The 19,505-nt window shown below is 34.9% G+C and overlaps 1 protein-coding gene across 2 annotated transcripts in view; it reads right to left on the bottom strand.

Annotated features, from left to right (window-relative positions):
* The window catches only part of ANAPC1 (anaphase promoting complex subunit 1), a 157,588-nt gene that overhangs the window by 54,314 nt on the left and 83,769 nt on the right, over positions 1-19,505 (bottom strand). For both annotated transcript variants that reach the window (XM_027853882.1, XM_027853883.1), the window contains 9 exons: positions 18,331-18,422; positions 16,441-16,575; positions 16,118-16,200; positions 14,874-14,952; positions 13,637-13,711; positions 11,531-11,607; positions 2,706-2,796; positions 2,563-2,616; positions 1,772-1,965 (listed from right to left, as the gene is read on the bottom strand). In XM_027853882.1, coding sequence (XP_027709683.1) covers positions 1,772-1,965; positions 2,563-2,616; positions 2,706-2,796; positions 11,531-11,607; positions 13,637-13,711; positions 14,874-14,952; positions 16,118-16,200; positions 16,441-16,575; positions 18,331-18,422 — 880 coding nt within the window. The remainder of the gene's footprint in view (positions 1-1,771; positions 1,966-2,562; positions 2,617-2,705; positions 2,797-11,530; positions 11,608-13,636; positions 13,712-14,873; positions 14,953-16,117; positions 16,201-16,440; positions 16,576-18,330; positions 18,423-19,505) is intronic.

A 19,505-nucleotide genomic window follows, 5' to 3' on the forward strand; every position in this document is an offset into this window, starting at 1 on the left:
GGGAAAAACATTCAGACAGATATTCACATGGGTAAATAATAAAGTTTCAGGAATTTAAAAGACAGTAAATTTAATACAGATAATGATAACAAAAAACACCATTCCTAGTATCCCATAATCATTCTTTTAAATTCAATGTTATAACATATGAAAGCAGCAGAACAGAACAGAAAGAATATTGGTCTGAAAATTAAAAAAAAAAACAAAAAAACACCCTAGGTTCGAGTCTTGGCTTTGTGATTAGAGCAGTTCATTAAATTTGAGCGATTAGTGTATTTCTGTGGGATTTTAGAATTTAAAAGACATTTTCAATTAATATGTAATAAGTGCTAAAAGGAAGTACATACCAAGAATGAGCAGATATATAAAACTACAATTACCCCGTCCTCCACTTTCTAGGTTGTATATCTAAATGGCATCCCCATCAGACTTCTCCTTTAGAATTAAAATCTGCCAATTCTCTAAAATTTTCTCCATAGGAACCATTTCCCAAATTTTGATTTCTTTCCTCTCAATGACACCAACAATTTTCCAAGGCGTGATTAAACCAGAAAACTCTCATTTTGAAATGTGACTTGAATATACTAAGTACAGTAGGAAGGTTACTTCGGTTCATAATTTGTCATGTTGCCATGTATTTATTCTAAGATCATTCAAGCAGGACTATAGCAATTGTGGACTACTTTGATTCCACACACATATTTAAGACCAGGACTGCCATATGTATATAAAAATTGTTAATAAAAATAAAAGAATTATTTGACTTTTCTTTATTACTTTTTTGTTCCAGTTTCAAGTTAGTTGGAATTAAAATTCTGCAAATAATAATGTCAATCATCTAAGCCCACATATACTTTTGATTTTAATAGATTTGTAATTAAAGGGGAACAATAATGAATTGGCCTGAGATGTTGTGCATCAGTCCCTTGCCAGCCTTGTACCCTCAAATTTAGGACACATGCTTAAAATGAAATCCCTCTGAAAGGAAAAAATATGTAGGCACATGCTAAAACAACAACAACAAAAAACTTGACAATAACATATCCTCCTTCAGATTTTACGTCAGTCATACATAGGTTAAAAAATGTGAACTATATTCTGATAAATATGGCAACATCTATATATTAGAAAATAAGCAGATAGGTCAACTAGTTTAGCTAAATAATTCTTTCTCTTTACTTACAATCTCCAAATAAATAAATATATTGTACAACTTGTTTATCTTCCTTAAGAAATTCAGCAGGTTTTATCCAAGGATACCAGATATCAAAATAAAAGGAAGCATATGTTCAAAACTAAAGCTATTCTTTAGTGACTTTTTTTGTTTTTCTGGGAATGACCACAAAAGCTAGTTTTCATTTTTCATCGTGACAAAGTTAAGGACTTTGAACTACAATTCTTGGTTTAAATAACAGCTAAATGTAGTTTATAGTTAAATATTCAATAATCCACTGTAATTACCTTTCAAGAACTAAGATCTTTCAAAATTATAAGAAATACAGATAAGCAACCTTCAGAGTATGTGGGTGTAGACAGATATAGATGTAGATCTAACTATATGTATATGATGGTGAACGTATTAAGAGGATTGCTTTCAAGAGACTACAACACAGGCTTAAAAAAAAAAAAACTAATCCGAATTATGGAAATTATTTGCAGTTCACTGCCAAAACTAAGAAGTAACATGCTTATCAATACCTCCCATGAACACAAAAGATTAAAAAACAATTTTCTTTCAGGAATAAGTATTTTAAAAGACTACATTTATTACCTGCCTCCTCCTAAAAAGAGAAGTCCAAGAGCCATATGATGAGCCAAATGGAAACCATAGTTCATTTCTCCACCAGTCTTCTTGTGCATGAAGCGACAAAGCTGGAGAACCTTCAGGTTTCCGGAGCCAGCCATGACCATGGCAAGTGAGAGGAGCACAACACTTAGGCAAGTTTCTAGGTTATAATGGCCAGTCTTGAGGGACAATAAATGAAATCAAAACATTAAAATTATTATTACTATACTTCTTTGCAATCACATCTAAATTGGCCAACATTAGATAATTACAAATTTATGTAATTTTTATAACAAACATAGTATTGTCACTGGATCAACAGATTAGAAAATCCTCAAGGACAAGAACCATATCTTGAATGAATTCAGTGCCTAATACTGCCTGGCACATGGCAGATGCTTAACAAATGCACATTTAATTGAATTCTATGGAAAGAGTCTGGTTAACTAAAGGAATTAAAAATGTAGGAATTAATATAAATTAGTGTTCCATAAGTTTCTGTAGAGCACATTAGACATTCGGCATTTCCTTATCTATTCTCTTTGCATAAGAATCTGCTACCTACCCCACTCAAAAGGACAGAAGCAGTTAATTTCTCAACAACAGAAAAAGAAAAATTTAGCCACAACTTAAGCAAATCCATTCTAAATTGCAATAGTGCAGTTATAATCAATAATGTGGCAATAAAGCATCACTGAATTTTTCCTTTATCTCAATGAATGTAAATTATTAAAATAAAGAGTTTCATTATATTTCTAAAGGAATAAGAAACTTACCACTGAAGCTGCGGGTGCAGACAAACACTTCATAAAATCTTTTGCAAACTTATACTATAAAAAAGGTGAAGAGCAAATTTCAAAGTTAAAAATGACATTTTAAAGATTATTCAGGAACACAGTAAAAAAGAGAAACTTCTTACCAAACAGTTAAATGCTGCTAAGTTTTCTGAACCAGCAAATCGAAAACCCAGAGACAAACAAGCTCCAGCAATTATATAGACATGTGCTTGCCTAAAAACAGAGGAAGAAAAAACCTCAACAATTTTGTAATCACATTATACATTAAAAATTTACTTGGACTTAACATCTTCTTTGTTAAAGTAGTAATAAGTGCTTCTGCTATTAGATTCTGTTGTTCTATCCATTCAACAATACAGACTACATACCAATAATGTGATAAATCACTATTTAAAATTGAATGATAGGAAGAATTGGTACTATGGCTGGCCACAAAGAACTTACTATCTGGTAGGGTAGATTGGATATATACACAAAAATGTGTAACAAAAGCTATATTGCCAGCAAAAGTTGGGCAAAAGAGATATAAAAAGTTTTATAAACAGAAAAACACACTGGTCAGAGAGGGATCAGGAAAGCACAAGATCTAATACTAACTCTCCTTCTAATTAGCTATGCAATCTAGGACAAGTCACTTGACCTCTCTGGACCTTGGTTGAAAAAAAAGCTACAAGAATTCCACAAGAAGATGATGATGGTAAGTAAGAAATGTAGATTATAAAAAAGCAGTGGTAGAGAAAGTACAATATATCACTGCAGGCTGTCAAAATACAGCACCAACAAATATTTGCAAGACATAACCTGGTGGCTAGAATTATACATCAGAAGTTCGCTATTTTTTATGAATTGAAAGACAACAAATTCCCATAGTAAAAATATAAACCTCAAAAAATCCTGAAGAACTCAAGGAATAAAGTCTACAGAAACAAGAATATTAACAACAGACTGAACTCCTAACCAAGTATGACTCTGATTCATAAAATTTAAAAACAATGATTATAATAGATATTGCCATGCCAAATATGCAGCCAAGCTACAAGGAACAAAAAGCTTTCAAAATACAGAACTTCACCCAAAATGAAAATAATGTGTAAACAAGATAAAGTATATATTCTTTGGGTTGTTTTGTCTGTTACTGGAGTTGTACTAAGTATGTTTTTAGGGAGCCTACAAAAGGTGAACTTACACCCTAATCCTTTTATTCAGCTACAAAAGAGCAGTTATATTATTTACCTGTGAAATAGCAGAAAGAACACTAAATATAAAGGATTTACAGCAGGATAGCGACTTGCCTCAAGACCATTTCTATGTGAACCCATCAAAGAAGCTGACAGGAAGGAGACGACGACAACGACAATGATAACCACCTCCTCAACACAACAACAACGACGACGACAACAACGACGACGATAACCACCCCCTCAAAGTCAAACCCTTCCTCTCTATATTGTGAGGCTAACGGGGGGAAACATCAAAGTGAGGAAATGCTGGCCAGAATGAAGTACAGACAAGATTCTGTATGCTTGGAGATTGTTACACTATCTACGAAGGCTAGGCAGGAACCCTGAAATGTTAGCCAACTGTGTTCTGGCAGTACTAGGGACTGAGTTAGCATTCTAGCTAGTGGGAAGAAAAGACTCTTAAGAATCTAAGAGCCAGACAGAATAACACGGACTTGTAGGCTACCCTGAATCAAAAGCACAGTGATGACTAACCTAGCGTGCAAGGCAGGAGCGACTCTTCTTCACATTACGGTATCACAAGAAGGCAAGCTACAATGGAACACAACAGAAATAACCAATATCCCACCCACTTGAAATGCTTCAGTGCTGTTAGCTTTTGACCACTGAAGTGAACACACCATAAGTATCCATAAAATAAAGACATGAATGCTTTCATTATGCACCATTAAGGTAAGAAAGGCAAGGAATTCATGCTAATTTTTGTTAGCAGTACTTTTAGCTCCAAGTCATACAATAATATATTGTGATAACTACAAGGAAATCACAAAACTAAGACTAAATTAGAAAAAAATAACAGATAAAATCAAGAATCTACTAGTGTCTGAAGAGGGAAAGGCTGAAGACCCTTTCCTTTAATACAAACTCTGGAATTTTAATACAAACTCACACAATGATCACCGAACAAAAAGGGTATTCCAAAAAGGACATCCCCAGGTGTGAAGAGGAATTTATTAATGATTAAGGTAACTGCTGAACAACACTTCCAAATGCCATAACATTTACGTTATCTTTGTTGATTACCAGGAAGTCTTTGACTCAACACCACCTGAAAGGCTTATTCATGTACTGAGACTGTATAAAATAGACCCAATTATAGAGTGATGGAGTATTTGATGGCCATGGGAAAATTAACTGCTCTATTTAAAACACTCCACTAATACAATAATGTCAAGAACAACTGATGTAAAACACGGCAAGCCTATCACAGTTCTGCCTGGACTGATTCAATTAACTAAGTCTTTCATTTTAAAGGAGTCAAACCAAGACATCTTATTGACTACTTCATGTAAATAAATGACATTATGCTATATAAGTCCACTGAAAGACACATTAAAGTGCTCCTTCATTTTGTGAAATCTGCCTCCAATTTTATCAAAATGTCATAAAATTCTTAACATATGCCAAGGTAAGATTCAGACTGAAGTCAAGCTCAAATCTAATGGTCATATTGAATCAATGGATGAAGGATTAGCTCAGTTGATCTACACAATGGCCCTGTCAGAAAAGTAATGTTATTAACCCATTTTTGCAGATAAGGAAACTGGGGCTGAGAAGTTAAGACACTTATTCACAGTTTCACAATGAGGCAGGATTCTAACTTAGGTCTTCCTAACTCTAGGTCCCTATGTGAGCTCTAAATAACCAAAGTTAAATATAAAAAACATGTTTGAAGCAACTAATACCTTTACAAGTTTTAATATATTCTTTCAAAACCATAAAATGAGGCATCATTGTATCCTAATGAAAAAACTGTACAATATTATGACACAGCGTCCATTACCCTAAGCCAGAGGTGGGGACCCTGTGGCCCCGAAGCCACATGTGGCTCTCTAGGTTCCCACCCCTGTGTCTAAGCTATACAAAGATAAACAACATTTCCTGGCCAAAAAGGAAGAAGACCAACATTCTCAGAGTACGTGATTAATATAAAAAACCTACAGAATACTTCTGGAATAATTAGATATCACTTCAATGAACAATGGTAATAGCTATTAACAGCCTTTGGAATGTAAATGAAAAGTCATCTACCTTTGGATAGAACTTACAAAACTGTTAGGATCCAAGAACAGAATCAAAGAGCCCTCTGTGAATTACACCTGACATGAACTCAGTCAACAAAATTTTAACACAGAAATACTGAAGGATTAGGTCAGTCATGCAGATTTGTTTGTAGAAATGGAGGACATTAGGATGGCAATTCAGGAACAGGTCACTGTCACCACAAATTACAGAAGTATCATCCTTTAGAAGCCAGGAGTAAGTGATCAAGGTAAATTGTTTAGAAAAATAGCAAAAATTGTACAACATCACTGTGGGATGCAAAAATTTAGAACCTACCAAACATACAAGACTGACTTGATGACTAAAATTGCACAACAGAAGCTCGTTATCTTTTGTGGATTGACAGGAAATCCCCATAACACAAATAAAGATTTTAAAACATTCTGGACAACTTACCCACTAAATTGTGCTGGAAACAGCATTAACACAGACCAAACCATGATTATCTAAACATAACACTGAGAAATAAAACCTTAAGAACAATATTTTTAATTGATGCCACCTTTCTAATATTCATAATCACTAAGTTACTTGGAACAAAAAGTTTTCAAAATATTCATACTTAGCAAGAGATCAAAATTGTGTAAGAACAGCCACAATGGATAGAATGCTAGACCTAGAGTCAGAAAGACCTGACTTCAAATCTGGCCTTAGAGCATCCTAGGCGTGTGACTTTAGGCAAGTCACTTAACTTCTGCTTGCCTCAGTTTCCTCATCAGTAAACTGGGGGTAATAACACCTACCTCCCAGGGTTGTTGTGAGGATCAGATGAGATAATATCTGTAAAGCATTTAGCACAGTGCCTGACACATAATAAGTATTATATAAATGTTAGCTGTTATTATTAACAGGAAGACATGTATATCATTCCTGCTATCCTATGGAATCGTGCTAAAGATGAGCTTTCAACCAACACTTTTATTCAACTAAGAAGAATAATTATTTTAAGCACCTGTGAAAGAACATGCAGAACTATTAAGTATAAAAGAATAAATAGGACAGCAATTTATCTTATGATCATTTCTATCTGTAAAAGATGAGATGATGAATGTCTTCATGTATCTGACATTTATATCACTCTTTAAGATTTGTGAAGGGTTTTACACACTTTTTCTCTGAGCCTCAAAACCATCCTTTAAGTTAGATACTACAGTTATCATTATTCCCATTTTACAGAGGAGGCAATTAAGGCTTAGTAGGATTAAGTGAATTTCCTGTGGATACATAGTTAAATAAATATCAGAGACAAAATGTGAACTTAAGTTTTCCTGACTGCAAGTCCAAGACTTTATCTACCAGGAAGAATCTGGGAAGGCTTCATTGATGAGAATACTTCTGAGCTGGATCTTGAAGGATCAGTCAGAATGAAACAGGCAGAACTAAAGTGGAAGAACATTCTAGGAAGAAAGAATAGCATAAGCAGAAGTACAGAAATGGAACAAATAAGAAAAATGAGAAAACTAGGAGTATGTCTGAGGAACAAAAAGTAGTCCAGTTTGGCTACTTATCAATCAGCAGTCAAGTCCTGTCAACTTAATCTTACTCACTACTACAACACTCATACTTGTTTCCCTTACTCTCTATTCACGTTTGTATCATCACAGCTCATGTCCTCTTAACTGGACTCTTCTAAGAGAATTCTAATTGATTCCACTACCTTTCCCATCCACTCTATTTTTCACAAACATGCTAAAATAAATTTTTCTAATGGACAGATCTAATGTGACTCCCTGCTCAAAAATTGCCAGTGATTCCCTATTTCCTGTTCGATCAAATAAAAACATCTGGTTTTGAATTACATTTCAAACCTTAGTTCACATCACTCCCCTTTACACATTCAATAGTCCAGACAAACTCAGTTGCTTACCGCTGTTTCCCAATCTTAATCTGCTCTTACCCACCCCTCTATATCTGTATACACCATTTCCTGTACCTAGAATAGATTCTTTCCATATCTCCACTAACTCAACACACATCTTGGTCTTACTTCAGTCTGAGCAGCACCCTCTCCACAACACACTTTGTGACTTCCTACCCTCCCCCCCACCCCCGAAAAAGCAATTTCTATAGCATTCCATCAAGACCCTTTGCTCTGACCACATCAAATCTTATATGAAATGTGTTTCTGTGGGTTTCCACCTCAGTCCCCTGCCATTAGACTTCAAGATCCCTTAAGGAAAGGACTGTAATTTTGTTGATCACTGTATTTGCCACACCTAGTCCAAAGCCTTGCACATAGTAGGTATTTAACAGATGACTGCTGAATCAATAAATCAAAAGGCATTTGTTAAGTACCTACTAAAGGGCAGACACTGGGACTACAACTACAGTGAAGGAAGGAGTTTATGCTCTAATGGGGAGACAATGAGCACAGATGTAAGGATACACAAAAGAAAGAGAGCACAAAATAGTGAAGTACAAAGTAATTTTGGAAGGAGTAGACTAACAGTTGGAAGGGGAGGATCACACTAAGTTTCAGGTGGAAGATGATTCTGGAGCTATATCATAAGGGAAGAGAGGAATTACAGCCACAGGAGACAACTAAGGCAAAAGCACAGAGAAGTGAGACAGGAGATGGAGTGCTGTGGGTGAGAAATGAAGACAGGCCAGTATAGCGGAACTGCAAAGTGTGGGGGAGAGAATAACGCTCAATGAAGCATGACAGATAAAATGGGGCAGAGCTGCACAGGGATAGGAGTTTACATTTATACTAGAGGCAATAAGGACCTTACTGGAGTTCACCCAGTAGGCGACTGATTTAAGATACATATTTAATAAAAATACTTTGGCAGCAGCATTTAGGATAGACTGGTCTGGTGAGAGTCTTGAGGGAGGCAGACCAATTAGGGAGCTATTTCAATAATCTAAGTGACAGATGATCAGGGCCTGAACCAAGGTGGTAGCTGTTTGAGCAAAGAATACAGAAAGAGACACTGGGGTAAAGTGCAGAAGGCTTTGAATGCCAGGCTATGGAATTCTTAATTTTCATTTATAACAACAACCATAATGATAATGACAGGCAATGGAGATGTAAAGGTTTTAAGCAAAGATGTGATGTGATCAGAACTATATCTCTGGATGCTTAATCTGGCAGCAATACATAGGGTAGACTAATGGAAGGAAAGCCTAGAAACAAAGAAGGCAGTTAGATGAATACTGCAATATTTTAGGCATTGAGAGCCTGAACTAAGGGGCTAGAAGTGGAAATTTTAAAAAATCACTTTGGCAGCAGAATGTAGGATGGACTAGGTCAGTGAGAGATATGATTCACAGGATCATGGATTTAGAACTGTAAAGGACCCTAAAATCTAATCAACCTCCTCATTTTATAGATAAGGAAACCAGGGCTCAGAGACTTTTAGTAACTTGCCTGACAGCTCACGGTAGCAGAGGTAAGATTCAATATAAGGTCCTCTGATTCTAAATCCAGAACTCTTTCCACTACAAAACATGGAAGACCCATGTGGCATTAGGGTTGATCCAAAAGAACCTTTTAAGTTGACCCAAAAGAACTTAACTGATTGAGATTTATCCTTTTCTCCAAAAACGACCTCAAGATTTCAAGCATGAGTAACAAGATAAAAACATGATGGCAAAAAACAGAAATAGGGAAATCAAGAAGAAAGACATTATCTGGGTAAGAGCTAGGCTCAATTTTTACTAACACTGTGCAGTTAAAGGGCCTTGCAGAACATTAAAGTAGAAATGTCTAGCCAACTTATGAAAATGCTCACCTGGAAGTTCAGCAGAAAGGTTAGGATCATATAGATCTAAAAGTCATCTGTAGAGAGGTTGTAACTGTAGCTATACAAGTGGAGATCACCAAGTGAATTTGATAAGAAGTTAAAGAACAGAAGCATGAAAAATTCCGCATTTAGGAGGTAAGAGAAAGGTAGGAAAGTCAGGAAAATAGCATTCCAAAGCCAGGAAAAGAGAAAGAAAAAGAAAAAGAAAAAGAAGATAAATAGTATCAAGGGCTATGGAAAACTCAAAAGGGATGAGGATTCAGTAAAGGCTATCTTGGTTACTGGTAACCTGTGACAGAATTTCAATACTGTTGGAGGTAGAAACTAGATTGTGAGGGAATGATGAGTTAGTGGTAAAAACATGAAGGAGAACAAACATAGACTATAATCTGGACGAGTCTGGCAGTCAAGTAAAAAGTGGGTGAGGAGGCTGACTTTAAAGCCTAACACAATCTGGCTCCCACCGAGGCCTTCAACCTTATTTCATATTCTCCTTCACATGCTACCTATTCCAAGCTGACAAGTAGATGCTCATTGGATACAACATTTCATCTCCTGCTTGTTGCTGCTGAATAGGCTGTGTTCCATTTCAGAAGTCAGGAAATGGAATATTACATGCAAGAAAGCCAGTGACACTGACCTGCAAAGTATGCAAAAGGGAAGCAGTGGTGGGGAACCTGTAGCCTTGAGGCCACATGTGACCCCTCTAGGTCCTCAAGTGCAGCCCTTTCACTAATCCAAACTTCACAGAACAACTATCCTTAAAGCTGCAGGTTTCCCATCCCTGGAATAAAGTATAAGAAGCCATGAACAGTAAGAGGGTACCAGACTGTGAAGAGATTTAAATGCCAGACAACTTTATATCTTATTGTGCAGGTAACAGGAAGCCAATGGATTACGTTGGGTATATTGTTAATACATCAGGAAAATCACTTTGGCAGCTGTGTGGAGGATGGATCGGAGCAGGTAGAGATTTGGAATACAGAAACCAGTTACAAGGAACTCAAACAGTCTAGGAGAGAGGTAACAATAGCCTGTTCTAAGGTGATGATTGTGTCAATAGAAAAAAGGAGACATACAGAAAGAGATGTTACAAAGATAGAAACAACAAGATTTAACAAGAGATTGAATTGACAAAGAGATGAAATTAGTAAGGTGAGTGTGAGTAAGGATGGCACCAAGGTTGTGAATCAGGGGAACTGAGAGGATGGTGGTACCCTCAACTGTAATATGAAAGATGGAAAGAGAAGAGGGCTTGGGGGAAAAATGAGTTCTGTTTTGGACATGGCGAATTTGACAAACATACAATGTTCGAGATATCCAAAAGACAGTTAGTGATGAGAAGGACTGGAGCACAAAAGAGAGACTAAGGTTGGATATATACATCTGGGAATCATTAGTAGAGAGACAATTGAACCTATAGGAGCTAATGAGATCCCCAAGTGAGAGAACACAAAGGCAGAAGAAGAGAGGGTCAAGAACAAAGCCTTGGGGGACATATTTATACTTAGAGGGCATGACACTTACCTTCAGTCATGAATGTACTTAATAAATGTTTGATGAAAAGTAACTGAACTGAATTGCCTCTCATCTTTACATACTATATGTTAAAGAGTACATATCATTTATTTCTCGGACATGGCCCATGTGGGAATTCTTTTTGCTTTACCATGTATATTTGTTATGAGGGTTTTGTTATTCTTTTTCCAATGAGGGGGACAAAGTGGGAAGGAGAGAAGGTACATTTTTATTAATTAAAAAATGTAAATATTATTTTATAATATAATATTATAATAATTTAATAATAATAATAATTTTAAAATACTATATAAAAGAAAGAGTATGTATCTGATAGGAATTAGGTTTTTCAATTCTTTTCCATACTATAGTACTTACGCCAGGGTTTCCAAGTTCAGGTCCTCTGAGGATGGTATTTCAGTTTCATTAAGAGAAATACTATTTTCTCTTATAATCTGTAAAGTATAAATGAATCATTCTTAGACATCCATAATTGGTTTTCAACTTACACATTTAAGTGATTTAAAGAGTAAGACATGATATGTCATGTATGTTTTTACACATATTAGTAGTTTTTTCACATCATTTTATAATAGTACCCATATTTTAATCTCATCAGTTTGATCTTTTAGATTTTCAACTAATCCAAGGACATGTGATTGTTAAAACCAAACCTAAATTCACAAAAGGGAGCTTACCAAATACTTAATGAATTTAGAGCTGGAAGTGACCTTTTTTTTTTTTTTTAAAAGGAAACAAGAACATGGTTGTGGATGGAATTAGAGGTGAGGAAGAGAGAAAAGGTGGCAAGCTAATTCTCATTGAAAAAGAACAAACAATGTGATTCAAAGCCCAGTCTCCTCACTGGAAAGTTGCTTTTCACCGGACTAATTTCCAACTCTTCCCCAGGTAATTTGTTCTTGAGTTTATCTAACACTGGGTTACTGAATTCTATTACACTGAGTTCTATTACTTCCAATTTTTCCTTATCTTAAGGGCAATTAGGTGGTACAGTGGATGGACTGTTGGCCATGGAATCAAGATCTAAGTTAAAATCTTTCCTCAGATAATTACTAGCTGTGTGACTCAGGATAAGTTGATCAGCCGCTCTCAATTTCAGTATTCTCATCTATAAAATAGGGATAATAGCACTTATTTCAAAGAGTTGCTCTGAGGATCAAATGAGATAACATACAAAAAGCACTTTGCAAATCCTCAAGTGCTCTCTATATGCTGGCTACTACTATTACTGTTCCCTATCTACTCTATTCCAATGGTCTACTTTGTATTTTTTTAACCAGTTTTGATGACTACTGCTCTATAACTTAATTGGATGTGCTAGTCTCTCCTCATTCTTACTTTTTTCATTGTTTCCCTTAAGATTTTAGACCTTTTGTTACTCGGAATGAATTCTGTTGTTACTTTGTTTATCTATATCAAGTACCTCCTTGGTAGTGGGATTGATATAGCCCTAAATCTGCATATTAACTTAGGATGCATCTTCATTGACAAAGAGTGTAATCAGACAAAAGAATTTTCCAAGTCCATTAACATGTGCTTAGCGCTGATATTAGTTTACTGTCCATGGTTCCTTTAAGTACAATGTAGTATTCATGCTTTTCTATCTTGTGATTTTGACTTCTGCCTTATCTGTTAGCATGATTACAACTCCTGCTTTTTTGGAACCATTTTTTCCATAATAAATTTTGTCTCAGTTTCACCTACCCATCTCTTGTTACTCCTTTACTATTTACTTATGGATTTGATTGAGATTCATCACCCATTCTTGGCTCTTTATCCTTCCCCTTTACCATTCAAAGTTCATGTTTTTGAGGCCACTGGTGGCGGAGCTGATAGAGCTCTGGAACTAAAGTTAAGAAGTCCTGAGTGAAAATCCAGACACAGACACTTACTAGCTGTATGACCCTGAGTCAATCACAACCTCTGCCTCAGTTTCCCCAACTGCAAAATGGAGATAATAATAGCACCTACCCTCCAGTGTTGTTGTGAGGATCAAATCACATACTTGCAAAATGTTTAACAAAATGCCTGGCACATAGTATACACTATGTAAATACTATCATCATCATCATCATCATCACCCTATTCTCTCCCACAAAAGACAGTCATTCTCTTCTAGGAGGTCAAAAGCTTAGCTCATGGAATAATAATTCAACTCCTACACCTTTGTTTATCCTAATTCTTTAAGTTTTCAAGTTAATCTGTAGCTCCTTATACCGTTTTTGTACCTCAATGATCCCTTCTTTCTTTTACCCCACAGATCAATGTGTGTTTTTTAAATCAATAACCTCTAAAGAGAGAACTGATTTCATTAGTTAGTCTTTTCTCAAACAGATATAGCAATGCCTATACTACCTCACAGGGTTGTTGTGTAGAAAGTTATATAAGCTACAATGTTTTATATAATTGTGAGCAATAATTATCACTGACAAAAATTTGACAAAATTCAGCAAATGTACTCACTTGTGGAACATTGCTATCAACCCACTTGGAATTTGGTAAAATGTCATCCCATAAAATCAAGCATCGAGCAAGAGTCTTAAAAAAAGAAAAGGATCAGAAAAAGCTCAAGGTTAATAAAGTATGCAAAATTTTGTATTATAATCACACTATAATGATTAAAAAGACATTCTGGCATTCTCTAATAACCAATCCTATGATAAACTCCAGACAGTCAGTTTCTGTATAAAATGCAAAAAAAAACCTTGGCTGCCTCTTAGCTATTTGGTAATAAAGAAACAGTTATGTAATTACACAATAAAAACACTTAACAGATTAGCAACATGTTAGTTGTATATACCTTAGGAATACAGGGATATATTTAGTGCCACCCAGAGGGGCAAGTGCCAGGAAGCACATTGCCATTATAATCCCTCCCTTCACATGGTGATAGAAATAGGGAACTTAAAGAACTTTAGCAGTCTAATCTCCTCAATTGTACAGATAAGGAAAGTTTTAGAGATGAAGTGATTTGCTCAGGCTCACAGTGAGTAAATGAGCTGGGATTTTTCTTAAGAGTCTTCTGACACAGTCTATTACTCTTTCATACTGCTCCCTTAGGAAAAGTTGGGGATTGGGTTTTAGATTCACAGGGGGGATATCCAGCAACTTAAGTCTTGATTATAACAAAGGAAGACCCAAAACAAATGAATGAGAACTAGATTTTCCCAGGACTAGAAACAGACACACTGCCTCATATACCAGTTGCCTTTTCAGGCATCCTTCAAAATAATTTTAGAAAAATTTTAATTACACTCACCTAATCTCTCCCTCCCAACTCCTTTCCCATTTAAGCCCAGAAACTCTTCTAAAATGGCAGGCTTCATTAAAAGTGGTCAGCAATTAATTCTTAAACTTCTTCAGGAAAAAATTTTTAAACAATATTTTTAAACAAAAATAAACTTGTTTAAGTAGAATGGCAATATTTTAAAACAATATTTCCTAGTAATATAATGGAATAAAAACAAGAAACAAAGCATGCAATACAGATTGCTATTTATAACTTGGGAAGTCTAACAGTTAGCTATCCCAAGTATCAGGTAATGAAACTACTGGCAAAAATAGTTAAGTCCCTTTTGACTAATGAAGTAGTTTTACAATGCCCATTAGAAATGTCTTTAGGAAAAACACACAAGTTGAACATTGAAAATAATGGTCACTGCCTCCATCATGCTAAGATTTAGAGGGATACAGTCCATACCCTAAGCAAAAGAAATTCTGGTTTCACAAAATCCAACAGATACATTGTATCAGGAGCTCGGAGCCAGTCAGCAATAGATCTGTTTAAGCAGAATAACACCATTAAGATAAATGATAGAATCAAATTATAAGTCTCTAAAAGAAGCAACATGATCAAGAATATTAAATCACAAAATATTGCTACGTTCAACTATTTTGTTAATTATGTCATACATTCATTTATTATTCTATCCTCCAATAGAATGAAAGGCCCTTACAGTCAATATTTCATTTTTGTCTTGCATCCACAGTGCCTAGCATAGTGCCTGGCATGCAGTTTTTTATTAATGCCTGTTGACTTATTTATTATTATTGAAGAGAAAAGTCTCAGAACACTGGAAAAAAACCTCTTGAAATACATACTCTCATTGTTTCCATTTAAACTTACAATGATCTAATAGATTAAACTCACAGGAGAGACACTTTAGATAATGTGCCCAGCTAAGCTGAAATTTCCCACTGTAAAGGAAATTCTTGCCATGTGAAAGTACCTGCAATGCATCTGAAGAACAAAGAAAACTAACAATGAAGGTTTTCTGACCACCTATTGTGTGTAATGCAGAGTACTAGCCACTGAAAGCAATATAAAATTGAAGATACAGTTCCTGCTCTTTAAGGAGCTTATGATCCAGTAGGACAGATAACATTTGTATTTCAGACATAATAAAAAGCAAGAGGCCAATAGAAGGAAGAGGCTTTTTCATTCACGAGGGGATCAGGCTTTGGAGGATGGGTTCAGAGACAGGAAAGAAAGTCCTCCAGGTAGAGGAACAGTATAAGCAAAGTTACTAATGACAGGTTTTGTTTGTTTGGTTTTTTTTTGGGGGGGGGGAAGGGGCTAAGTTAAAACAGACTTTATGTATTTGTATATAGGTGGATGAAGCAGAATTTGGACTCACTTTAAAATAAATGACCTAACATGTTGTTTTGCTAATAATATAAACTATATAAGTACTGAAATCTTAAAAATTTTAGAATCTGGAAATTTGTAAGAACTGAACATTGCCAGATTTTTTTTATTAACATCTAAAATTTACGACCCAAAGCTAAAATCTTTATAAATGATATTGTATTTGGAGGTTGATAATTAGAGATTCATCCATGGAACAAGAATTTAAAGAGCTTTCTTTCTGCTTTATGATTATAGATAAAAAAGATTTTTTCCATGTTTTACTTAGGAAAAGGCAAATTTGTAAATATCCATACCTGTTATTAGTTTTTAGGTAGATCATCGCCAAAGCTAGAGTTGCACCGGGACAAGTCACATCTACGTTGATTGTATCACCTTCCTATCAAAAGATAATTTTTGAAGTCAATTCCAATTCACATACATGATTTCTGAATTTATTTTCGGTTAAAAAAATTATTCTGGATTCTGATTGGAATTATTTAGTTAATATATTCTCCAATTCATTCGTGCATCACTCATTCAAGAAATACTTATTTTCAATGGTTTCCCCAATGGTAACATGAAAACTTAAGAACTAGTGCTTATCTGCATTTCAATCTACTTCATTTTATTGACTTACTTTAATTTGATAACTTGGAGATTTATGTTTTTCTCTATGCATTCCTGCTTGAAAGCGCCTGTGACCTCCAACCATATACTGATAAAGCTGCTCAGGTACATTGAGATCAGACATGCCTATAAGGTTGCTACCATGCTTGAAACAAAGAAAAAAAGAGGTATTTTAAAACAAATCTTATGCGATTAAAAAACATTATCTCTACCAATTAAAGAAATGAACTAAATATAAGCCACAACACTATATGAATTGGATACTACCTATGCTCAAACACCTCAAAAACAAACAAAACTTCAGATCTTCTCTCTGCACTAAAAAGGAAAGAACCTTAGCCATCTTCTAGTCCAAATGCTTCCCTAGTACAGAAATACCCTCTATAGTGGGGGATTATTCATCTTTTTTTGTATCATGGATACTGCATGCAGTCTAGTGAAGCTTAAGGATCCCTTCTCAGAAGAACGCTTTTAAATGCATAAAATATGTAATACTTTGAGGTTTGCAAAGAACTTTACAAATTATTTTTAAAAATCAAGTCCACAGACCCCAGATTAAGATCCCTTCTCAGAATAATGCTTTTAAATGCATAAAACATGTAATACTTTTAAGCTTTGCAAAGAACTTTACAAATTATTCTTAAAAACCAAGTCCACAGACCCCAGGTTAAGAACCTTGCTTATGACATTTCCAATAAATGATAATCTAATCTTTTCATGAACACCTCCAGCTAGGGGAAGGATTCACTGTAGCTCATTACATTTTTGGTCTTATTAGTCTCCTTTACTGGTTCTTCATGTTATACCTGCTACTATGAGTATCCCCCAAGCCTCTGTCCTAGGGCCCTCTTCTGGTTTTTGCTGTATACCATCATATTTGGTGATTTTATCAGTTCCCATGGCCTCATATATCTCTCTACAAAGATGATGTCCAGATTTATATATCCAGCTCTAGCCTCTCTTCTGAGCTTCAGTCTTCTATCACCATAGTCAATTTGTTTAATAACTTAAAACATACTCAAAGTAATGATTTAGAAAAGTTTTTAAACATAAAAAATCTAGGTAGATATAATCTCTGATTAGAAATGAGTCCATTTCCATAGCATTAAAGAATTTATCCCATTATTTTAAATATATGTTTGTGTATATGTACATATATTTATATTTTAAAATGTATATATGTATTTTATGTTTGCATATATAAATATAAATATATATGTGTATACACACACAAATGTATACACACACACACACACACACACGTAAACATTTGTTGTTCAGTTGTGTCTGACTCTCTGTGACCCTGTGGACCATAGCATACCAATACTGTCCATGCTATGGGGTTTTCTTGGGAAAGATACTGGAATGGTTTGCCATTTCCTTCTCCAGTGAATTATGGCAAACAGAGGTTAAGTGACTTGATTTGAACTCAGGTATATATATGTGCTTATAAATCAAACAGGCAAAGAGAAGGCTACTGTGTACCTATAGCAATAAACACCAGATATTTTTAGCTATTTCAGATTCTCTGCCTCCATTGTGATAAGTGAAAACACCAAGTTTGAAATCTAACTATTCACACACTTTAATTCCTAGTTTGGGCATTCTGCCTTAGATGCCTTGAACCTTGACCACCCAACTCCCTTTTATTGTTTTCTTGTTCCACAGATAAACACTAAATTTCAATAAAGAAAAGAATCTTTAAGTCAGATACATACTCCAAGACACCCTCCCACTAAGATCTGGTACTTCTTTAAAATCCACAAATGAAGGGAGAGTTGAGAATTAAGCTGCTAGAGTAAGACAGAGTAAGCTTCAAAGAAAGATTCAGTAAGACCAACAGTTTTCATGTAAATTTAAGGGCTACGTGTTGAGAAGTGAGAAAGAATAAAGCGCTTACCCCCAAGCAAACCATGCCCAGTGCCAAACCAGCTGCTAAAGAGTAAGATTCCCTGTCAGTGCAATATTCCATTTCTGGACCTGGGGGACGCCCTTTAAAAAATAAGAAACAAATTTCAAACATCTCTTCTAACATCTTAACATTGCAAATAATTTTAAGGCATTAAATTTCTAATAATTAGCAGAAGAGTTAATATTGGTGATGATTAATGTATGACTACTCAAAATTATTTGACAATAAGTGAAAAATGATGCTCACTATGGCCAAATTATTACTGTATGAAAACTGTAAATGATCATTTTAATTTACAAGTTTTGGCCACTTACAAACTCTTTCCCATGGAACTGTGGAGTTTGAGAGGATAGAAAAGTTAATGAAAAAATTCAGTTATGAAAGATGCATTAGTTTTAAAGTTATCTTTAATGTTTTTGTCTTCCCTATATTTTGTTTGTTTAAATTAAGATTTAAAATAACATATATTTAAAGCTATTTTTACTATCACAGAACAATATATCTTAAACATTGTACCTGGTAACAGAATACAAACACTACTTGTAGGAAAAGATTATTTACAGCTGAAGGAAAACTAACACACCAATCTATGTTGGTGAAAATGATGATTATGAAAAAAAAGAAGCATTTTCAATTTTCTCAAGAAAAAAATGCTGTTACTTAGATTACTCTGTCCAATAGAAATGCCATACAAATTGTCTTAAATTTTAAAATCAAGAAAACACAAACCAAAGTAAACTGATGAACATGGCATTTCAAAAGTATCAATCAATATTAGCAAGTATTAATTAAGTGCCCACCACATGCTGGCACTGTGGATACAAGCATAAAGTATGAAATAATCCCTACTTGTAATGAGCTTACATTCAAGTGCATATAAAAATATACAACATAAATACAAAATCAATAAATACAAACGTTTACAAACTAGTTAAATAGAAGGTAGTTTGGAAGGGAGGCACTAGCAGTTAATAGAAAGAATGAGGAATCAGGAAAGCCTTCATGAAGAAAGATGATACCTATGTCACATTTTTTTTTTTTTAAGGCAATTGGGGTTAAGTAACTTGCCCAGAGTCACACAGCTAGTTAAGTGTTAAGTGTTTGGTCTGAGACCGGATTTGAACTCAGGTCCTCCTGCCTTCAGGGCTGGTGCTCTATCCACT

The sequence above is a fragment of the Vombatus ursinus genome, unplaced genomic scaffold (genome assembly GCF_900497805.2).
Source record: "Vombatus ursinus unplaced genomic scaffold, bare-nosed wombat genome assembly UNPS02010219.1, whole genome shotgun sequence".
Lineage (NCBI taxonomy): Eukaryota > Metazoa > Chordata > Mammalia > Diprotodontia > Vombatidae > Vombatus > Vombatus ursinus.